General features: G+C 41.5%; 1 protein-coding gene across 4 annotated transcripts in view; it reads right to left on the bottom strand.

Moving 5' to 3' along the window:
- The window catches only part of znf827 (zinc finger protein 827), a 116,131-nt gene extending 102,095 nt beyond the window's left edge, over positions 1-14,036 (bottom strand). For 3 of the 4 annotated variants that reach the window (XM_036574932.1, XM_036574931.1, XM_036574930.1), the window contains exon 1: positions 13,512-14,033. In XM_036574932.1, the coding sequence (XP_036430825.1) occupies positions 13,512-13,554 (43 nt within the window). In that variant the 5' untranslated portion in view covers positions 13,555-14,033. Of the gene's footprint in view, positions 1-13,511 lie in introns of all 4 variants that reach the window. The other variant, XM_036574929.1, reaches the window with a different exon arrangement.
- Between the last annotated feature and the right edge of the window lie 6,679 nt (positions 14,037-20,715).

Here is a 20,715-nt window from a genome sequence, read left to right as displayed (position 1 = left end):
CTCCGCTCATTGACAAACTCCTTAAAGCTGCAAATTTCCACATTAACGTAGCTGCTCGTCACGCTGTAAAGCAGCCGGCTATCATCCTGCAGACCCTCCAGCCTGCTTTCCGCTGTAGCTCCGCTCCTGAAGGCCCTGTGTGGCACACTGAACGGCCCCATCTTTCACAGAGCTGGAGTGAGACCACACTCGCAGCATGGCCCCTGCTATATATAATGGCGGTGATGTCGTTCTGAAGTGTACTACATATTACCATCTGTGTATTTTCGGCACGGCCTCGGCGGTCTGCGGGCACGGCGGGCTCTGTGCCAGAGGTGAAACAGGAAGGAGAAGTGTTCTTGGAAGAGAATGAGACGGCTTTGGCTCCGAGACCTCTGAAATTCCTCTTTGCAGATGAAGCGCCCTTTTTTCGCTCGGCCGTTTATTTTCTAGCACCCCCTCCCCCGACCACTCTTCCATTTTTAGAGACCGCACACAAAAAAGCAACAAACACTCCCTGGACTAATAATAATAATAATAATCTCAGATTTACCTTCAAAGAGCGCTGAAATTACACAGTCAGCAGAACTAGGTATCCCCTATACTGCCATGAGGAGCTAATTGGCCCGCTCCAAAAAAGTAATCACTCGCTTCTTTAAGAGTGGTGAGCCGGGGCAATATTAAACAAACTGACAAGGAGAGCTCGGTTTAACACATAGGAGGATAAAAAACGGATTACGCCTTTAGATTACATGAATCACTAGAAACCCAAACAAAAATCAAAAAAAAAAAAGAGAGAGAGAGAAAGAAACGGAAGGATGGCTCAGTGTGGTCTGTGTAAGCCTGGCAGAAGCAGAAGACGGGAGATAAAAGTAGCAGTGTGCATCGCATGGGGACAGGAAGCAGGGGTGGGCAGGAGTAGGTGCTATGACGCTAATGGCACAACAGGCAGTTGCTACAGAGCTATGGCCGCCTACCCAGGCAGATGGGGGGGGTGGGGTTGGTGGGGGGGTTAGCGAACACAGGGACGGGTTAAAGCGGCCAGGGAAACTCTCCAGCTACTGTAAATCACACTCCGTCCTACTAACGCAGGCAGGGGACGCAGCCAAGCCAGGCTACAGCCACCCAGAGAGGGAGAGAGGGAGAGAGGGGGGGTGGATGTGGGGGGGAGGAAGAAAAAAGAAAAAAGAGAAGAAAGAAGGGGGTGTGCGTGAGAGAAAATGGAGGAGGAGGTATGGGGGTTAAAGAAAAAAAGAGAAAAAAAGATGGCTTTTTTTTACAGTGATATTGGTTTGACAGCAGCTTGGCAGCGGCGCCTGCGGCAGTGCCTTCCTGGACGCGAGCCTGTCACTCAAAAACAGGGACACTAATCAGGATTGGTCCCGGTTCCATCCTCAGGAACGGGGGAGGCGGCTCTTCTTCTCGGCCATTAGAGAGAGAAGGACAGGAAAGAAAGAGAGAGAGAGAGAGAGAGAGAGAGAGAGAGAGAGAGAGAGAGAACAGCGGGAGAGACTCCTCTCATTTACATGCAGGTCCAGGAGGACAGCACGCTGATTCCTTTTCCAATCTCCATGTTAAACGGTGGCCAGGGCAGCCGATGGTTACTGCCGCATTGTTCAGTGCCGGCACTCTCTGTCACGACGATACCCATCTCGGCTTTCAGAAAAGGCGAAAAAGACACACGGGCCAGATAACACTGCGAACGCTGTACCGAATATGACTGAAAAATCTGCCATGCCAAAGGAGGACACGCGAGTTATTTTCGTCTCCTTTACAACGGCTCCCCTCTTTTTTTGCTTTGTGTAGATACAACCAGGTGTGTCGAACAGTATCCCCTCAACAAATGATTGCAAAAGATAGAAAGAAAAAAAGAGTGTAATGATCACTATGACAACCATGGCTGTGCCTTTGGCAGGAGGATAAGGCTGACATTTCGTGTTGACCTCAGTGCTGAATTGAGGCGTCATTTGAATTGAAGACTACATTAGAGCCACGGTAGCTACGAGGCTAAAATGTACTCACAGAAACCAGACAAGGCCCGTGTCAGAGTGACTTATGGAGCCAGAGACCCACGGAAGGTGGGCCAGCCTAGGAAGGCCCAAAGAGTCCACAGCACGCACCAAATGAAGCCTTAAAACACATTTGCAGGCCCGGGTTGCTGCTAATCTGGAAAACCTTATGAAGAAAGTGCAAATACCCACATTTCTGTGCACCACTTGGGTGGTGGAAAGGATTAATGGCTTGGTGTCCTGAATCAACACAGCCCTCTGAAAATATTCAACATCTCGTAACCAAGAGAAAAATCAAGTTTGCACAATTTTCCTCTCATGCCAACCATGTTCCATCAGCCAAAACATGTTTAGAGTCTGAAGCTTTAGTTGTGCACTGGAGCTACAGTGCTAGCGTAGCTAATAAGCAATGAAAGCTTATGCCCACCAATTGTGGAAACTGTATCTCTACATCACGGACATAAAAATCAGACAAATATTCAAGCTCAAATATAGCTCTTTCTTGATTTTTGACTTTTAATATAATTTTTTGACATTTTTATATCAATTTCTATCACAGTATAATTCAAATTTCTGATGTTTCAAAATATAACCAATATTATATTACATATATACACTTAAACGCATGTTAATATTGCTAAAACTATTCTAATAATAGCCCCACAGGATCGGCAAAAACAAACGCTAAATGTTGTTTTACATCTAAATCACTACAAGGCTCAGTCTGGTTCTTATTCTCCAGCTTTTGTTCAACTTTCTGTTCCAGTTTAAATGGAGCAGCAGTCACATTTTGGCACCATTTAAGGTGGAACAGGAAATTCGTATAAGAAGTAAACTTAAGCTATGCTGAATTTCTCAAGCCATGTGTCTCATAAGTGCATCCTGTGTGCTTGTCCCTCTGACCATCAGACACTGCTGGACATTGGAAAATATCACAGCTATTGATGCTAACAGTCCCAGCTGGTCCATGGCTTGGTAGACTAACTCAAATGCAACTGACTAGACAGTGAGAGATGACTGAGTGACTGCTGCATTTTCATTTTCATTTGAATTGCAACTGAAACATCCTGGACTTGCTATTCAGCTAAAGGGGATTACATTAGCGTGGTTTGCACTGTTCGCAGGTTGCGTTATCTGCTATACTATATGAACCAGTATACTGCCATCTACTAGATTACAGCATTTCACTCAGTATGAGTGGTGGGCAATATGACAATATCAGTATTGTGATCAATTACTTCACATTACGTCACAATATGCTTTTCCAATCATTTCATGGATAAGGATATAGATAAAATTCCATTACTTCTTAGCTACAGTAGCCTCATAGCTCCAGTGCAAAAACTAAGGAAGCAAACGTCGGACACCAAACTTGTACGAGAACAAAGCACTGAATAAGACAATATGATTTAAACGCTGTTAGACTGGACACTGATGCTGGTGCTCTGACTGCAGGACTCAGCATTCACTTCCAGAAGCCCACGCCAATACAGCAACTGTCCTTGTTTAACAATGTGACTAGGATGCTGGATCCACGTATCAAGGGCAGGGGTGGATCACAAACGCTGAGAAGTCGTCCGCAGAAGGACATGGCCCGGCACTCTTCAGGTACGCACCTGCATTTTCCGCACCGTAAATCAAACCCCGGCAGCAGTGACAATGGCTTTCGCAGAGATGACTTCACATCATGAACATAACTCCTCGCTTTTGTAAGGCAGCCAAACGCCTCTGCTCTCTCCGGCTGATATATCGCTTCCCTTGAAATGTGTCAATAGCCGGGGCCGCCCGTGCTCCGTGTCCGTTTCGTTACTGGCACTTTTAATCTCCTCAGTCATAAGCCGGCACCGGCTCCAAAAAAGCCCTCCGAGCCCAGCTGCTAACCCGCTAGTTAAACTCATTAGCATGCCTCCGCTTCTCTGGGCTGGACGGTGGAGACTCTGAGCTCCGTCTCCAAGCTCTGACGGAGATGAAGATGGCCTTTAACTGGGAAAATCCCCACTCTAGAATGAAGATGCTGCCACATGAAAAACACAGGCCTTTAGGAGTGTGTTTAAAGTGGCAGTCTGGTGAAAAATGAATTGTACACAATTTGCCCTTCACCCCAAATGTAGTCAGTCAGCCAAGATGTTTGGTGACTTGCGCTCAAGCTACAAAAATAATGTAGCTAACAAGTAATGGAAGCTTATACTTCATAGTGTCAGACACAGCATAAGTAAGTCTATATCACGAAAATATTCTTTGCACTGTTCACGTTTCAAAGCGAAGTGTTCAGTCTGTTCAGTCCATATACAGAAGCTACGCAGCAAAAACAGCCTGTTTTGAATGATTTGTGTTTGTGATGTCACAAAAACAGACACATTTACACACATCCATGTATTCAGCCTATAGCAGTTTATCTCCACCCATTCACACTGACGTTATAAGGAGTGTTTCAGCTTGGACTGTTTTTCCAATAAGGCACAATAAAAGGCAGCCAATCAGAACAGAGCCCATCATTGTACATGTACATCATTTCTTAAAAGCACAGACTATTTAATTCTAAGGGATAAGAAGAGGTTGGAAAATGGTCATGAAAAAACTAATTATGGCTATTATTGGTACATAATACTCCAGAAATATCATAAGTGAAACTTGGCATGCTTTAAAACAAACGTGTGATGATTTAGGTATGCAGTTTGCATGACGCTACATTAGCCTCACAGATTTGGTGCAAAACTAAAGAAGCTAAATTCAGACACCAAACATGTCTAGGATGATCGAATACATTTAAGGTAAGAGGAAAATTTTGCCAATTTTTATTGGAACTATCGCTTTAAGGATGCCACCGAGTTTGACTGCACTCAGCGAGTAGGTCAGGGCACGTTTAAAAAAAAAAGAAAGGCATTATGAGTTCAGTTTGTAAAGCCTTTTTGTATGGCCTAAATTCATGATACAACTGGGGCCCCAAAATTGTCCAAATCAGTGAGGACAAACTTGTCTTGTCCAACATGAGCAAGATGCTCTATTTTAAGGTGGGCTGAACTAGGCCTAACTGTTCAGATTTCCTACCACAGTCATTGTTTTACCGATCAGGTTAAAAGCATTCGTTTGGGGAAGAAAGTCCCTCTAAAGGCTGATTCTGAGATCAGTCAGTAGAGGTGACAAGACAAGCTCACCACCTGGAGGCCATTTCAGTGTGTTAAAAAACGACAGAAAAAAATAAACGAATGGCAAATCATTCTATTCTATTTTAAACCTATTAACTTTGCCTGGTTCGACAGGCAACGCTCTCCCTCCCCCACTCACCTGGCTGCACTCCATTTAACCAGTGTAACAATCCTAAAGTGATACCAGCCCACCCCTCCTTCTCGCAAGCTCGCTCTCTCCCTCGACATCTGAGGAGCGCTGCTCTCTTTCGTTCTTTCAGTCCGTCTAGTAATTCTTCTCCTCTCTTAAGACGGCCACGCCACGCCGGCTAATAAATCACATCCCCTTGTCTGGCGTGGCTGGGCCAGACAGCGGGCAGCCTGGGCCGGACCTGGGTGTTTGGACGTGTGATTGGGCGCAGTGCGGGCGTTAGCAGGCTGTTAAAGGCCGTCCTGCAGGGGCTGGATGCACTTGTGTGGTACAACAACAGAGAAAAGCGCCTCCAGGCCCAACAGCCTCTCTCTCTCTTTCTCTCTCTCTCTCTGGCTCTCTCTCCTCCCCCCTCCTCTCTCTTTCCCCAGTTGAAGCAGTGAGCTGTTCCTTATGAAGCTGTGCCAACAGTATGCCTGCTACTCCTCCTGCGAGATGGTTATTACTCAGTCCAGGGCCGAGGTAGCCAAAGGGCTGCTCTCCGAGCTGTACATCTCCATGTTGTGACTTGTCAACATGCGGAAAATCGTTACCCAGCTCAGGCACTTCTATTCCACCAAGGCTTTGATTGAGAAGAGGGTTGGAGGGCTGTGCGGGGGGAGTGTGTGTTTGGACTGTTTTTTCTTTTTTTTTGTTCCGTGTCAGCACTGCTTCAAACACCAGGCTATGCCACTTCCTCTAGATATTGAGACAATGTGACTCTGTCAAGCGTGTTTTTTACGTGGGCTTTGATGGCTAGGTGGGTGGACGACTCTCCCAAATCATGTTTTGAAACAGGGGGGACCTCAAGTTATTTAAAGACTTTTCTCTGTCAAGTGGTTTCTATAATGTGTGTGCCTATGTGACCTCGCGCCTTCCTGTCTTTCAGCCACAAAAAAAGTTTGAAACCGTTCTCCAAGGAAAAAAAAAAGAAAATAATCTCAAGGCTGTGACTTGCTGAAACACTTAGGCTAGCACATGCAAAGCGGTTCCAAAGCACAAGAAACAGATGTGAGCGGAGAGACACACATCAATCATTACTCTAGTAAACCAAGCAAAAAATAAAAAAATAAAATAAACAAACAGATATATAATACATATTGTCACTACCATAACAGGAGTTTGCATCACTGAAACGGTAACTTCACAGCAGCAAGTAGATATCATGCCTACTAAGATCAGCCTATGGTACGATGAACATTTTAGGACATCTTTAGACAACAACGTCAGGTTTCAGAGATCAGACAAAATGGCTTTGGGTTTCGGAAAAAACACTATGATGTCTCAGCTCTCTTATAACTGGGCGTAGGGCGAAACAGCCTCGGACAAACAGACATCAGGCTATGCTAGGCAGCAAGAGATGCCTTGTCTTTGGACAGAAAAGCTCAAGTGAGATGTTCAATTCTGTTCTTTATTAATACACTGAAAAAAAGTTGTTGAATTTACATGATTCCAAAGTGTAAACTGGTTCCACACAATTTAAATATTTTACATCAACTTAAACACCTTAATTAAGTACTTACACATAGTAATTATGTTGATGTAACACATTTCATTCTAGTGGAGCCAGTATACAGATTTGAATCAAGTAAATTTCAAGCAACCTTTTTCCAGTGTAGATTAAACTACAGCGTTGTGGCAAAATTAAAGATGACAATATAAAACAGCAGCTTTTACTGCACAGTGCTACTATTATGTTCATTTAATTGACTAAAATGTCAACTTAGACACTATCAATGCCTGCATGGTTTCACTTTGTGAAAAAAAAAATTCTTCTTAAAAAATCAGGAGTTACAAGGCTTGATCTAATGGTGACTACATATACACATATATACTTAAGTATAGATGTACATTATATGGACAAAAACATTGGGACACCCCTCCTAATTATTGAGTTCTGGTGTTTCAGCCACACTCATTGCTAACAGGTGGAAAAAATGAAGCATGTAGCCTTGCAATATCGGTAGACAATCAATGGCAATAGAATGGGTCGTACAGATGAGCTCAATGACTTTAAACATGGCACTGTCACAGGATGCCACCTTCACCACAAGTGAAATTTCTGCCCTGCTAGATCTGCCCCAGCCAATTGTAAGTGCTATTATTGTGCAATGGAAGCATCTACGAGCAGCAACAGCTCAACCACAAAGTGGCAGACCACACAAACTCACAGAGTGGGGCCACCGAGTGCCGACTCCCACAGTGCCTATCCTCTATCGAATCGCTCACAAAGGAGTTCCATACGGCCTCTGAAAGCAACATCAGCAAAAGAACTGCGCATTAGGAGCTTCATGAAATGGGTTTCTATGGCCAAGCAGCTACACACAAGCCTAAGATCAAAATGCACAATGCCAAACTGGGGGGGGGTGTAAAACATGCTGCCTGCTGAACTCTGAAGCAGTGGAAACGTATTCTGTGGAGTGACGAATCACACTTCTCTATCTGGCAGTCTGACGAACGAGTCTGGGAGAACGTTGGATAATGCTATGGGGTTGTTTTTCAGGGGTTGGCCTAGGCCCTTTAGTTTCAGTGAAGGGAAATCTTAATGCTTCAGCATACCAAGACATTTTGGACAATTGTGGAAACAGTTTGGGGAAGGCCTTTTTCTGTTCCAGCATGACTGTGCCCCAGCGTACAAAGCAAGGTCCATAAAGGCATGGCTGGGTGAGTTTGGTGTGGAACAATTTGACTGGCCCACACAGAGCACTGACCTCAACCCCATTGCACTTTTGGGATGAACTAAAATGGAGATTGTGAGACAGGCCCTCTTGTCCAACATCAGTGTCTGACCACACAAATGCTCTTCTGGATGAATAGACAAAAATTCCCACAGACACACTCCAAAATCTTGAAGGAAGTTTCCCGAAGAGGGCAAGCTGTTATAGCTGCAAAGAAGGGACCAACTCCATATTAATGCCTATGGATTTAGAATGGAATGTCATGGCTTCTGTAGGTGTAACGTGTAGATGCCCCAATACTTTTGTCCATATAACGTACATACATTTATATATATATATATATATATATATATATATATATATATATATATATATATATATACATATATATATATATATATATATATATATATATATATATGTGTGTGTATATATATATATATATATATATAGTCACTGTCCAAAGAAAACCAAGTATGTCCATTTTTGTTTTCTTAACACATCAGCTGTGCTTTACACTGAAAGGTAAGAGTGTTTTTGCCATCTCCTGTAAAGTTACAGTACTTGTACAGGTACTTGTTTTCTTTGGACAGCGAAGATATATACACACACACATATATATATATATATATATATATATATATATAATATATATATATATATATATATATATGTATATAAGCATATATACACACACCTGCCTCAATATTCCAAAAGCCTCTGAAAGCCCCTTCATCAACTGTGCCAGTCACTTTACTGCATCACTGTACGCTTCAGTCATATAGATCAATGCGGTCCATAGAGCTATTTTCCTCACTGCCATTCACCTGTTCCATTTAGCTTCTTCCTTTAATTATGAGTCAGTGCGGAGCCTTTAAGGCTGTACCTGTGATGAAAGCCAGGCGGTCCAGCTCGCCAGATTAATCTAAATGTTCTGGTTGGCTATGCGCGGCTGGAGCTGTTCTGTGGGTAAGCGCTTGTTCAGGAGAGCATCCGCCACCCCCTCTGCCTTGCCCTTTAATTCATTTCTAAGCGAAAGCCTGTGTATCATTATTCGCTTGAGCTGAACTGGGCAGACACCGGTGAGAGAGCCTGATCAAGTTGGTGGAGCAAAGTGGTTGGAGAGGGAGAGGAGAAGGAGGGGTCCTTGGCAGAAATTTCCAACAAATCGGATGCCAAGAGCGAAATGGAAACCTCCCCTCATTTTCCTCTCCCCTTAATCCAATGTTTTCAAGCCCTACCCCAGCCAAGGTCATTATAATCATAGAGGAGTGGAAGGGAGCCAGTGACCCACCATTACAGTAAAGGTACGGAGCTAGCTACCCAGACACACACACGCACACACACACACACTTCTGCCGTCGGTCCGGTAATGAAGACACAGCATCCGTGTAATGCTCCAGTTCCTCCATTTGCAAAATGCAGATACCCTCGAAGCTCATAAGACTAAAACAGAAATGGCTGGCTCCCCATAGGGAGACATTTTAGCTGATGGCAAAGGTCAGGGCGTAAGAACGATATGGGCTGTGGGTTTCCACAAAATGGTGGCCTTCAACTGAGACAAAGAACAGCAGAGAGCAAGAGTGAGAGAGAGAGAGGGGAAAAAAAAAGAAGTGGTAACCTCATTCAACCTCCGTGGCTCGGTAGAGAGCTTTTAAAAAACATCTTAATGAGGGATCAACATTTAAAACTAGGCACTAGACACTCTTCTTTAACTCGGATTAATTTACAGGAAGACTGCTGAACTCTGACCTGACGGCTGATGGAAATGTACAAAGTTCTCCTAAATGAGAACACGCTAAGGTTATAAAAGCCAAAAGGTGTCACGGTCCCTGCAGGTTTCAAGTGCAGCACTGGAGCTAAAGGTTTTATATTTGACTGTCAAAAAGAGGGCATGTGACCTCACTCTGGCCTCAGTGCCCTCTGGCCCATTTTCCACATGCATGTGTGGTCAAATGCTGTGTGTTCTCATTTACTTAAGGAAAAAAACAAAAAACCCAAGAGCCAGGGCAGGGATACCTTAACAAATGCTCTGGATCTATGTAACCATGAGCTTTATGAACGTTACTGTAAAAGTAGTGATTATTCTCTTGTCTTCTTAATGTTGATGACTTGTGGAAATGTACAGAAATTTTGTTACTGTAGCACCAGTCTACAAGGCACTTCACTGTACAATTCTGCATTGCATAATGACAATACTTATTGCACTGCAATCAAACATTATTGTCACTTTCTATATGTGGAAGCAGAGAGCACACACCTGTATTTCGTTATGCAATCCTGAACTGTATAATGACAATGCTGACTGGTGACATTTGTTGTGAACAGCTGGACGTTAGCTGAAGTGAAGGAGTTTCACTTTCATTCAGCTGAAGGGCCACTCTTGGCTGAGCCTCAGCTTGTAAGAGATTTCTAACCAACAGGAAGAACCACTGAAATACGATGTCACAACCCCAGAGCGTTATGGAAGCCTAAACTGAAAAAAGCACCACGAAACCGCAGCTAGCAGTTTTGCAAAGTGAGCACTTTCAGGGTTAACTAGTAGCCTTCTGCCCTAAAGAAAAACAGATTTTTTTTTCAGAAACATCATCTAGCCATAGAAATGCAATTCATGGCAACTAAAGCAAAAGAAAGTTCTAAAATCATACACCACAAAGGATAAAGCTGACTAATTCTAAGAAAGCCTTCAAACAGACTTCAAGTAACTTCACGCAGAATCTAAAAATAACAGACACTCCAAGACAGACTATTTCAGCGTGCTGTACAGTACAGTACCACATGTCACAGCTTTTAATGAAAATGGCAACATTTAAAAGTAACATTTAACCCCAATGTGTACATGGTTATGATGAGTCTGGACTTTTTCCATTATTCATCCCAGAAGTCATGTTCACTGCAATGCAAATAGAAATTACAGATTATAACAGAGGCCACGACCAACTCTCTCAGGTGAAAACAATGCTTCACTACGGTGCTTAGAAAATATGACTTGAGTAATGTTACTATCATGGAACATCCAGTTTTCCTTGTGGCACTACCAGATTTAACCACACAATTTGCCCTGCTCAGTGTTTTCTATACTCATAAGAAATATTTATTTTGTAGAGAAACATTTTCTTGTTATAACTACTAGTTTTAACAGCACTACTTGCCCCCATTTAGCTTCAACTCAGGGTTTTTCACACTCAAACATGCATTTTTTTGCTGTGGCACTACCAGTTTTAAGTGAGAAATTTGCCTTACTCAGTGTTTTCCAAAGTCCTGAGAAATGTGGATTTTGTTCACTTTTGTAGCAGAAAAATTAGCTGATACAGGCACCAATTTTGCCAGCAAAATTTACCTCGTTTTAGCCAATTTCCTCTGATGACTGTTTTCCACAGTCAGGGTAAATGCTAATTTTGTGCTGTGGCACTAACAGCTTTAATAGTACAACCTATCCCCGTGTTTACTTTCAAAAGTCATGACAAATGTTCATTTTGTTCTTTTTTTCAGGGCAACTTCTGCTGATACAACTACCTGCTTCACCTGCAAAATTTGGCCCCACTTAACCAATTCCTCTTCTCAACCTTTTCCGCTTCACATATGATGTTCATTTTGTGTTGAGGCACTACCAATATTACCAGTTGCCCTGGTGTTTGCTTCCCAAAGTCATGAGAAATGTTCATTTTATTCATTATGTAGGGTCAAATTTTCCTGAAAAAACTCTTAATTTGCCAAAACTTAGCCAATTCCTCTTCTCAACCTTTTCCACTTCATATATAATGTTCATTTGTGTGGAGGCACTACCAATATTACCAGCACAAGCTGTCCTGTTGTTTACTTCCTAAAGTCACAAGTAATGTTAATTTTGTTCACTCTGTAGGGGCAAAGTTTGCAGCGCTAACTGCTAGTTTTACCAGCTAAATTTTTCTCAGCTTAGCCAATTCCTCTGCTCAGCCTTTTCCCCTTCATATAACATGTTCATTTTGTGTTGTGACACTACCAGTATAACCAGCACAAGTTGCCATATTGTGTTTACTTCCCAAAGGCATGGGAATTGTTCATTTTATTCATGATGTAGGAAAAAAATCTGAAGTAAAAACTGCTAGTTTTACCAATTTACCAGTTTTACAATTCCTCAGCTCAGCTTTTCCCACTTCATGTGAAATGTTCATTTTGTGTTGAGGCACTAAGAGTATTACCAGGATAAACACCCATAGGGTTTATGAGAAATGTTCATATTGTTCATGACGCTAACTGTGTAGCTGCTATAGCAGCTAAATTTGCTTCAGCCTAGCCAATTCCTCCTGCTCAGCTTTTTATACTTAATGTAAAATGTACAGTTTGTATTATGCCACAGATTTAACAGTACAGTTTGTCTTTTTCCCCAAAGTTGAAAAACTGTTCTCTTGTGGGTGTTGATTGTGTCATAAAACTACCAATTTTACTAGCAAAATTTGCCCCCATTTAGCCAGTTCCCCTGCTCAGTGTTTTCCACAGTCTCGCGACCTCTAGCGGGCAGCACGAAGCGCTGCGGCTCTGTTATACCGAGCTGATAAAAAAGCACAATCTGAACATCCTGCTCCACACACACACACACACACACACACACACAGGGGCAAAAACACTGATCACCAACTCCAACAGCACCGACTCCAATACACACACACACACACACACACACACACTGACACAGACAGTGACACACAGCTCCGGGTAGCTTAGCACGTCGAGGTCGGACAAAAAAGTATTGCTCGTCTTATTGATTGATCTGTCTGCACCGAAAGGCTGCAAAAAAGGCAAAAAGGGGAGAAAGAGGGGGGTGGAAAAGAAGAAAAAAACTGAACTTCAGGTGACCGAGCACGGCTCTGACACACAGGCAGCCTGCAGGAGACATGAACCCGAACTGGGAGGGGTGGGAGAGAAACTAACGTTACCTCAGCCTTTAAGAAACCACATACACACGTAAAGTAGACAAAAACAAACCGGTCCGGAGTTGCTTAAAGTAGAGTAAAGTTGTCTCTCTGCTGTTCTAAGGCGGCTGTGTGCTGTCTGTGCGCGCTTGCTAAGTCTAGTCTAGTGTGGTAAGCGCCGGAGGACGGGCACTAGCAGCCCAGGCTTGGCTCGCCTGATCCGGCTGACCCCTTCGCCTTTCACCGCGGTTCGTTTCACCCCTCCTCCTCCTCCAGACCGCGCGAGTCTGCGGATCCCCCGGCCGCTCGCCTGGCGCGGGGAAGCCGGGAGGGGGAGGAAAGAGAGCGGCTCGCTCGGCCAGAAGAAGCGGCGCAACCTTTTTGGGGGGCTAAAGCGAGCGAGACCTTTTGTATCGCTACGGCACGGTGAGTAGTGCCCTGGCGGCTCGCTATATCCTCACTCACCGCCAACATGGCTGCCTTAAAAAAGAGAGAGAGAGCGGGAGAGAGAGGCAGAGAGAGAGCGGGAGAGGGAGAAATAACCTCCGCCGCGCGCCTTTGTCTGCTTCACCTCTTTAACCCTAAACTACGGGCGACCTAAACGAGCGTTACAAACGCAGAGGGGAAGACACACTTACGCGAAGGCAGACGCTTGGGTTGCTCCTGTTTCCTCCTTGGCATTTTCTCCCCCCCCCCTTTTCGCGTCTTCTGTTTATCACATTCTCCTCCTTGGTTCGGGCTGAGGAGAAAAAAGGTCTTCTGCCATTGAAAGGAGGCGCGCGGAGGCTCGTCGTGCACCTGGCTGCTGCCTTCGCTTTCGCCTGGGCTCGAGGAGGAGGAGGAGGAGGCGCTGGTTGTTGTTGCCGTGTCTTGACTATGGCTGCTCTCTCCGTGCAAGTGTGTGTGTGTGTGTGTGCGTGTGTGTGTGTATGTGTGTGTGTGTGCGTGCGCGCGTGTGTCTCCGAGCCCCTAACTAACACTAATGCAGGGATCAAAGGGCAGCAACAGCAGAGCACGCACACACACACACTCACACACACACACACACTCGCACACACTCCCTCTGTCGCACACACTCACTCACACATACACACGCTGGAGCTCTGGCGCTAGAGAGACGAGAAAAGGAACAAGGTGCCCCCAAGCTTTCAGGGTGTATACTTTACTGACCGAGAAGAGATTTTTTTGTACTGCAAAAACGAATTTGCATTTAAATGTAAATAATTAATTAATGTACATTTTTAATTGTTTTTTTTTATTTTTAACGTTGCAAAACGTGGAATACGAAAACTAATAATGCTATATGTACACACACACACACTTACACAAACACACACACACACACACACACACACACACACATATATATATATATATGTATATATATATATATATATATATATATATATATAGTATGTATATACAAGCACATAGACTGGCATGTAAAATCCACTGAAATTAATGAAATTTCGGGACATATTTACTTTTTACATACATATATCTTGTTCTTTACATTCACGTGTTAATTGAGATCATATTTTTTAATTTTCATATATAGATTCTTAAAATATGTTTTTACTTTCAAATATCAAATCATCACATCTTTTTCACATTGAGACCTTAATTTTGAGAATTATCATGTTCTACATATATATATTATTTACAAATTATGTATTTGTATAGTTCAGTCTAAAGTGATACAACAGATTTACCATGCGAGGAAGAGAAATAGGAGCCCACTGTAGACCTTTTTGCACACAAAAGCTCAGAAAACCACATGTCTGCCTTTTATTATAGTTTATTACAGTTATTATAGTAATTACATGATTATTACATTTACAAAATCAGGTTATAACAATAACAGGACAGATTTGTTCAGATTTTTTCATTACAAACAAGTTCAGTGTAGACATTTTACACAAAAGAACACGTTATTACAGTATTTACACAATCACTACAGTTATACAATCACAAGCAGGTTTTAACAAAATTAAATTAACTATAAAATACAACAATGTGGGGGAAAGTAACACATTACGAAGGAGCCTAACATAGAAATTTCACACACAACTCAAAAAAAACAAACCACACAAGAGCACGGTTATTATGCTTATACAATCTCAAGCAGGGTTGTAAGGCCATTAAAAGAATAACTGATGAAAATATATAAATAAGTGGGAAATGAAACGATCCTCAAAGCAGCACAAAAGCGTTTCTGTGTGTTTTTAGTGCTGGAGCCGGTTGGAGCCTGGAGCGGCCGGCTGCTCCCCACACGCGGCATGTCTCCAGCAGGCTGGCCGCCGTTGGCTGCTCTCGTTCTTTCACACCTCTCTGGTGTGAGCAGGACGGAGCTGCCATGCTGCCGTCCCCCTCACACACTGCCACCCGCACGTGCTGCTCGTTACCGTGGCAATTAGCGCAGGCCCAAATTAGCCCACTTTGCCTCTGCACAGGTGACTGACACACACTCAGTACCTAGCTCATTAGAATAAGGGAGCCTCTCTCCCTCACACACGCACACACACACTCACACTGGCCCATTGTCCTTCTGCAGCAGGTCCTGAGAGGGGGCCGGTCAACTGTAAACTTTTGGATGAAGGGAACAGGAGGAGTGGGAGTGTGGAGGCCTAATGTAGCTCAGAGAGATGATGCGTGTATGAGTGACAGTTGACTGTATGAATGAAGACAGTGACAGCAGGAGCTCTAAAACAGATTAGATTGTTTTAGTTCATTTGTTATGGCTCTAGATATTCTGTAGTTTATGTGTTATTTATATAGAGAGCATCTAAAGACTCTATTATAACTCATACACCTCTGTTATCTCGTGTGTGTATGTGTATACACATACACACATATGTGTATACATCCAGGTTTATGCCACATTGTGGGGACCAAAATGTGTTTGTACATTCACGGTGAGAGGACCTTTGTTACTTGTAATGATATAATGATATAAATCATTAAATTTCAAAGTGAAGACATGTTTCAAGGTTAAGGTAAGGTCAAGGTTAAGGTTAGGGTTAGGGTAAGTGTTAGAGTTTGGCTAGTAGTTGTTATGGTTTGTCATAAGTCTCTAGAGAATAAATGGAAGTTGTCCCCCCCAATTCAGAGAAACAAACGTGTGTGTGTGTGTGTATGTGTGTACAAACTGTTTCCATTCTTTTCTGGAGACTTGGTTCTGCAGAGATATTTTTCCACACCTCCATAGTTCAGTCTTAGTAGTTGGTTGCATTTTTTGCTCCTCACAATCCTAGTAATCCCTAACTCATTCAATTATGTTGAGATCTGGAGTCTGGAGTGGTCAGTCCATTATTCTCACAATAACAGCTTCTTTGTTTGATTTTTGCATATGTTCTTCATTTTGTCAGCTTCCTTTGGACAAAGTAAAGGCTTCTTAGCAGCTACACATCCTTTCAGACCCATTACATATGAGAGAGTGAATATATGTGTATACACTGCATTGACTGTAAGGGTGTGCATGTCAATATATGGTACTCTGCAGTCTCAGGTCATATCAGAGAATGATATATAAAGTCATTTATCTGAGCTGTAAGCATTTATCTGTTCAAAAACACCAACATTAGAATAAATATAAATAAATACATAAAGAGTACATTGTGATTTAATGTGTGTGAGTGTGTTAGATTAGCCATTTCCAGATCTCTGCTTGAGGAAGTCCAGTAGGTATAGTTACCATCAAATACACAGTTCATCTAATTGATTCTTCATTGGAATGCAGCAAGAAATCAGGAACCAAACCTGTATTCCTCTAACCAACATATTAATAACTTTTTAAAACTTTTCTAGTTTTGTTTTGTTTTTTCACTTGTACTATTTTACTGTATTGATATTTGTATCTATATTGTTTAATTTAAAAAAGTTAGTTATTGGGCTGCCTTAAAATTTGAGTTCATTGAACTTCATTGAAGGCAGTCTGGTTACTTACTTTTTAAAATCAACAAATCCTTGTTTTTAACTGTACTGCAATGTTATATGCTGTTTTTAATGCCAAAACTCACTGCTAAGATAAGCAGTTTTAAAGAATTATATATATATATTTATATATATATATATAATGAAACCAGTTATTTTTAGCTACTGTATTGCACTGTAGTTTTTTTTTAGCTACTGTACTGCATTTCGTGTCTGAAGTTAACAAAAAAAATCTAGGACAGGTGAATGCTTCATTAGTGACTACAACTAAATAAAACTAAAATCAACCTATTTTGGCTTTAATAAGACCTTTAAAATTTCATTGATATCTAAATAAAAATAAGTACTTGACAGCTCAGATGTAAATTTTTGTTTGACCTTGCTCTGTATGTTTGACCACCATCCTGAGACCCCCAGAATTCTCACTTAATTTCAAAAAGTGAGAGGGCATGTCCTTCCTGCCTGGAGTGGTATCAGAGCAACAAGTAACCATTGGATGTTGGTGATTAAAACTAAACTGCATTCACTCTTTGGAAATCACATGATTTTCATATCCAGGTTCATGTGAAGCTGGTGTTCACGTAATGAAAATGATGTTATTGACATATTTATACTAATTGTATTAGAATAATTTTAATATTGTACTAAATTACTGCTGAAGTAAAACATTCTGATGATGCCTATTTTGTCCACTCATATACAGTCGTATGAAAAGTTTGAATGATGTTTTGTTTTTTGATCATAGGTTAACACATCATTTACAGAGAACAAAAGTAAATATGGCATTTTTCTGCAAATTGTAGTGCACAATTTCTATTTAATTGCTGAGTTTAACATTGAAATAAAATAAAACATAAAAAAAAATGTGGCATAACTTGTGCACAGGCAGCAATATGTTAAATTCAGCAAATAAAGAGTAATGGTGCCTTAAAATGTGCAGAAGTGTGTTCCCGGTAGAGGATGTGTTAACTTATTTTCACTTAGAAAACCCACATCTGAACAAACTTTTGCATATGATTGTCACTGTAAAAAAAATTCCAGCTTTTAAACTTAAAAAAGTAACCAGGTTAACTTGAAATTTTGACTTTACTGAACTTATATATTACTGAACGTAATATTAAAGTTATAAATTATTTTAATATAATAAAATACTATCATTTACATTTATTAACTAATCATTTAAAGTTCAGCAAACTCAACATTTCAAGATAATCTGGTTACTTACCTGTTTAAGTTTAAAACTGCCAGATGTTTTACAGTGTGTGTATGTGCTGTCAGAGTGTGTGTAGTGCTTAAGTGTGTTTGTACCATATCAGTGTGGGTGTGTATGCATATGTGTTTACATACTATATGAGTGTGTGTGTGTGTGTGTACTGTTTAAATGTCTGTGTATGTGCTATAAGTGTGTGTGTACTATATAAATGTGTGTGTGTGTGTGTGCAGTGGTTGTTTTTATTCAACTTTAGATCGGTCTCCACGGTGAGGTCAGGGGCTGTGCTGTGACCCTGCCGATGCCAGGCAGCTGAGGTAATGTGTGCAAGCAGACAATTGGCTGATAGTAGCCATGGCAACCGCTGCATGACCTCACACTCGGTGTCGACCTAAAGGTCATCTCCCAGACATCATTTTGCTGTGTGGCTCTGTATCAACAGGACCTTGACAGTGACAAATGCCTGCCAATGGAAGGATACAGTGCATTTCCCTATCTGTTTCCATTCAATACTTCACACACACACACACACACACACACTGTAGTATCATTTTACTAATTACTTCTGGACCTTTAGTCACACATTTGCATGCAAATATGTACATTTCAATTAGTTACAAATTTCCGTTTATAAACTGATAGTTCCTATGCTAAAGTGTAATTGGCTGAGTGGCATTCGAAGCTGAAATGCTTGATATATGCACACTTATGCCGCCTCATAGAAGCTGAATTTTATATTAATGTACCAAGTTGCTAAAAACCACTGTGTTGTGAATGGACTGTTATGCTTACACTCAAATCTAACCCTAATCCTAACCTCAAGGCAAAACCTACACCTACTCCTAAACCTAACCCTAACCTTAATGTTGTAGATAATCAACTATCACCAGAAAGTTTGTTAGTAATGTAAGTGTCTATAGATAATTTATAGGGGACCATCCAAATAAAGTGTGACCAAAAATATTTACTATATTTGGTCAGGGGTGGATTTAGTGATTCTGGGGCTCTGGGCCCCCCGGATGCACATTTGTAAATTAGCTGGGGCTCTGTGCTCCTGAGTGGTGTAACCATATTTCTCATTTTGAGATTGTTGAAAAAACACTATAAGATTATTTAGGGGCTCATATCCTAAATTAATCCTGTGTTTTATTTTTGTCCCTGAGGCCCACTTATAACTTTATGTGGGTTTAAGTACCAAAAACAGTTTTAATTCATTTTTACACAACCACTTTCCAGCTTCCATTATCCCTTAACATTAAACGGAATGTTTTAGTCCCTGTGTCTTTAAGATGTATGTAAATGACCTCTGTTCTTATCGGCTGCCCTGTGTTGTGCCTCATTCAAAAAAACCACTCCTTATAACTTCAGTGTGAACTGTCGGAGCTGATTGTAGAGAGTGGAGTTCAAAAATGAAATGCTCATAAAGAAAAAGAAGAGAGCAGACTTTGTTGAGAAAGATTCCCCAAAATTGTTTTAGTTCGCTACTAGTTTGCTTCCATAGCCAAGATGTGATGTTAGCATTACACTGACTGCTGTCTTCCTCTTCAACTGATGATGTGTATTTAACATTTAAAAAAATATGGTTTTAAGGTTATTATTAAAGCCTTTTCAGCCCAAAAAGGAGAACGGTAAGCTATTTTGTGGTATTTTGTGGGATCATTTTGGCCTTTGATTTATAACGTGATCAAACGACAGACCATAACTTCTAGTAGACTTGGGTTGTTTAGATGATGTTAATGGTTTTGCTGAATAAACTCTACTGCATTCTGGCGAAGAAGCCCCTTAAGTCAAGCAGAAGACCAGACAAAGTGTTGCTAAAGTGCATAGAAGCACTGCAAGCTGAAGTTCAAACTCATCTCAAGTTCAGGATGAGTTTACATTCTAACTTACTGTACTCATGTACAGTACATTAAGTACATTCATTTGTGGATTTATCATGTTTGGTATCAGTTACCTAACTCTTCAGAAATTCACTGTTTTCGAACTAGAAGGTAACGAGATAAAATGTTACAATGTGAAATGTTACAATGTGCCTAGGCTAGTATCGTTAGCTGAGGTAAAAAAAAAACAAAGTAATTAGCATTTTAGATTGACTTTTTTTTTTCAAATTTCAATCCACATGTGACCTACTATGACTTTTTGTGGTGTGGTTATGAATTTAGGTTAATGAAGTAGTAGTAGGATTGTAAGATGAGTGGTGCTAAGAGACTGAGTAGAGTTGGAAGTTACTGAATATCTGCAGCGGGGTGTGCACCCTCATTAAAAACAAAGGTTTTGAGTTTTGGATGCTGCATGTCCTGGTGTGCATCATAAAATAATGAACGTCAGTCATCTGTTCTGCTCATTGCTAGCAACCTCTTTCCATGCTTACTAAAGCACATGTAATTCATCCATATCAGTGGGGAGGAAAATCAGTTGTGTCATTCTGCATTATACTATTTTTATAGATTGTAACTAGACCCATAGGGCCCATGACCTTCTGTAGCCTCAGGGTCACCAGCAGGTTAAAGCACAGGCACTCAGATGGACCACTGAGTGTACTGATAGATGAAGTAAGAACCAGCTTTTGTTTAAACGGAGGGGCTGACTGCTTATTTTCTTAACAACTAAGCCAGAAGATAGCAAGCTAAACAGACTGAAAGTTAGCTAAAAGGCTAAACCGCTCTTCCATTAACAACCAGTGTAAAACTGCAATATAA

Source organism: Colossoma macropomum, unplaced genomic scaffold, assembly GCF_904425465.1.
Source record: "Colossoma macropomum unplaced genomic scaffold, Colossoma_macropomum, whole genome shotgun sequence".
In the NCBI taxonomy this organism is placed as follows: Eukaryota; Metazoa; Chordata; class Actinopteri; order Characiformes; family Serrasalmidae; genus Colossoma; species Colossoma macropomum.
The sequence above is the reverse complement of the archived record's forward strand: the minus strand, read 5'-3'. Positions and strand labels throughout refer to the sequence as shown.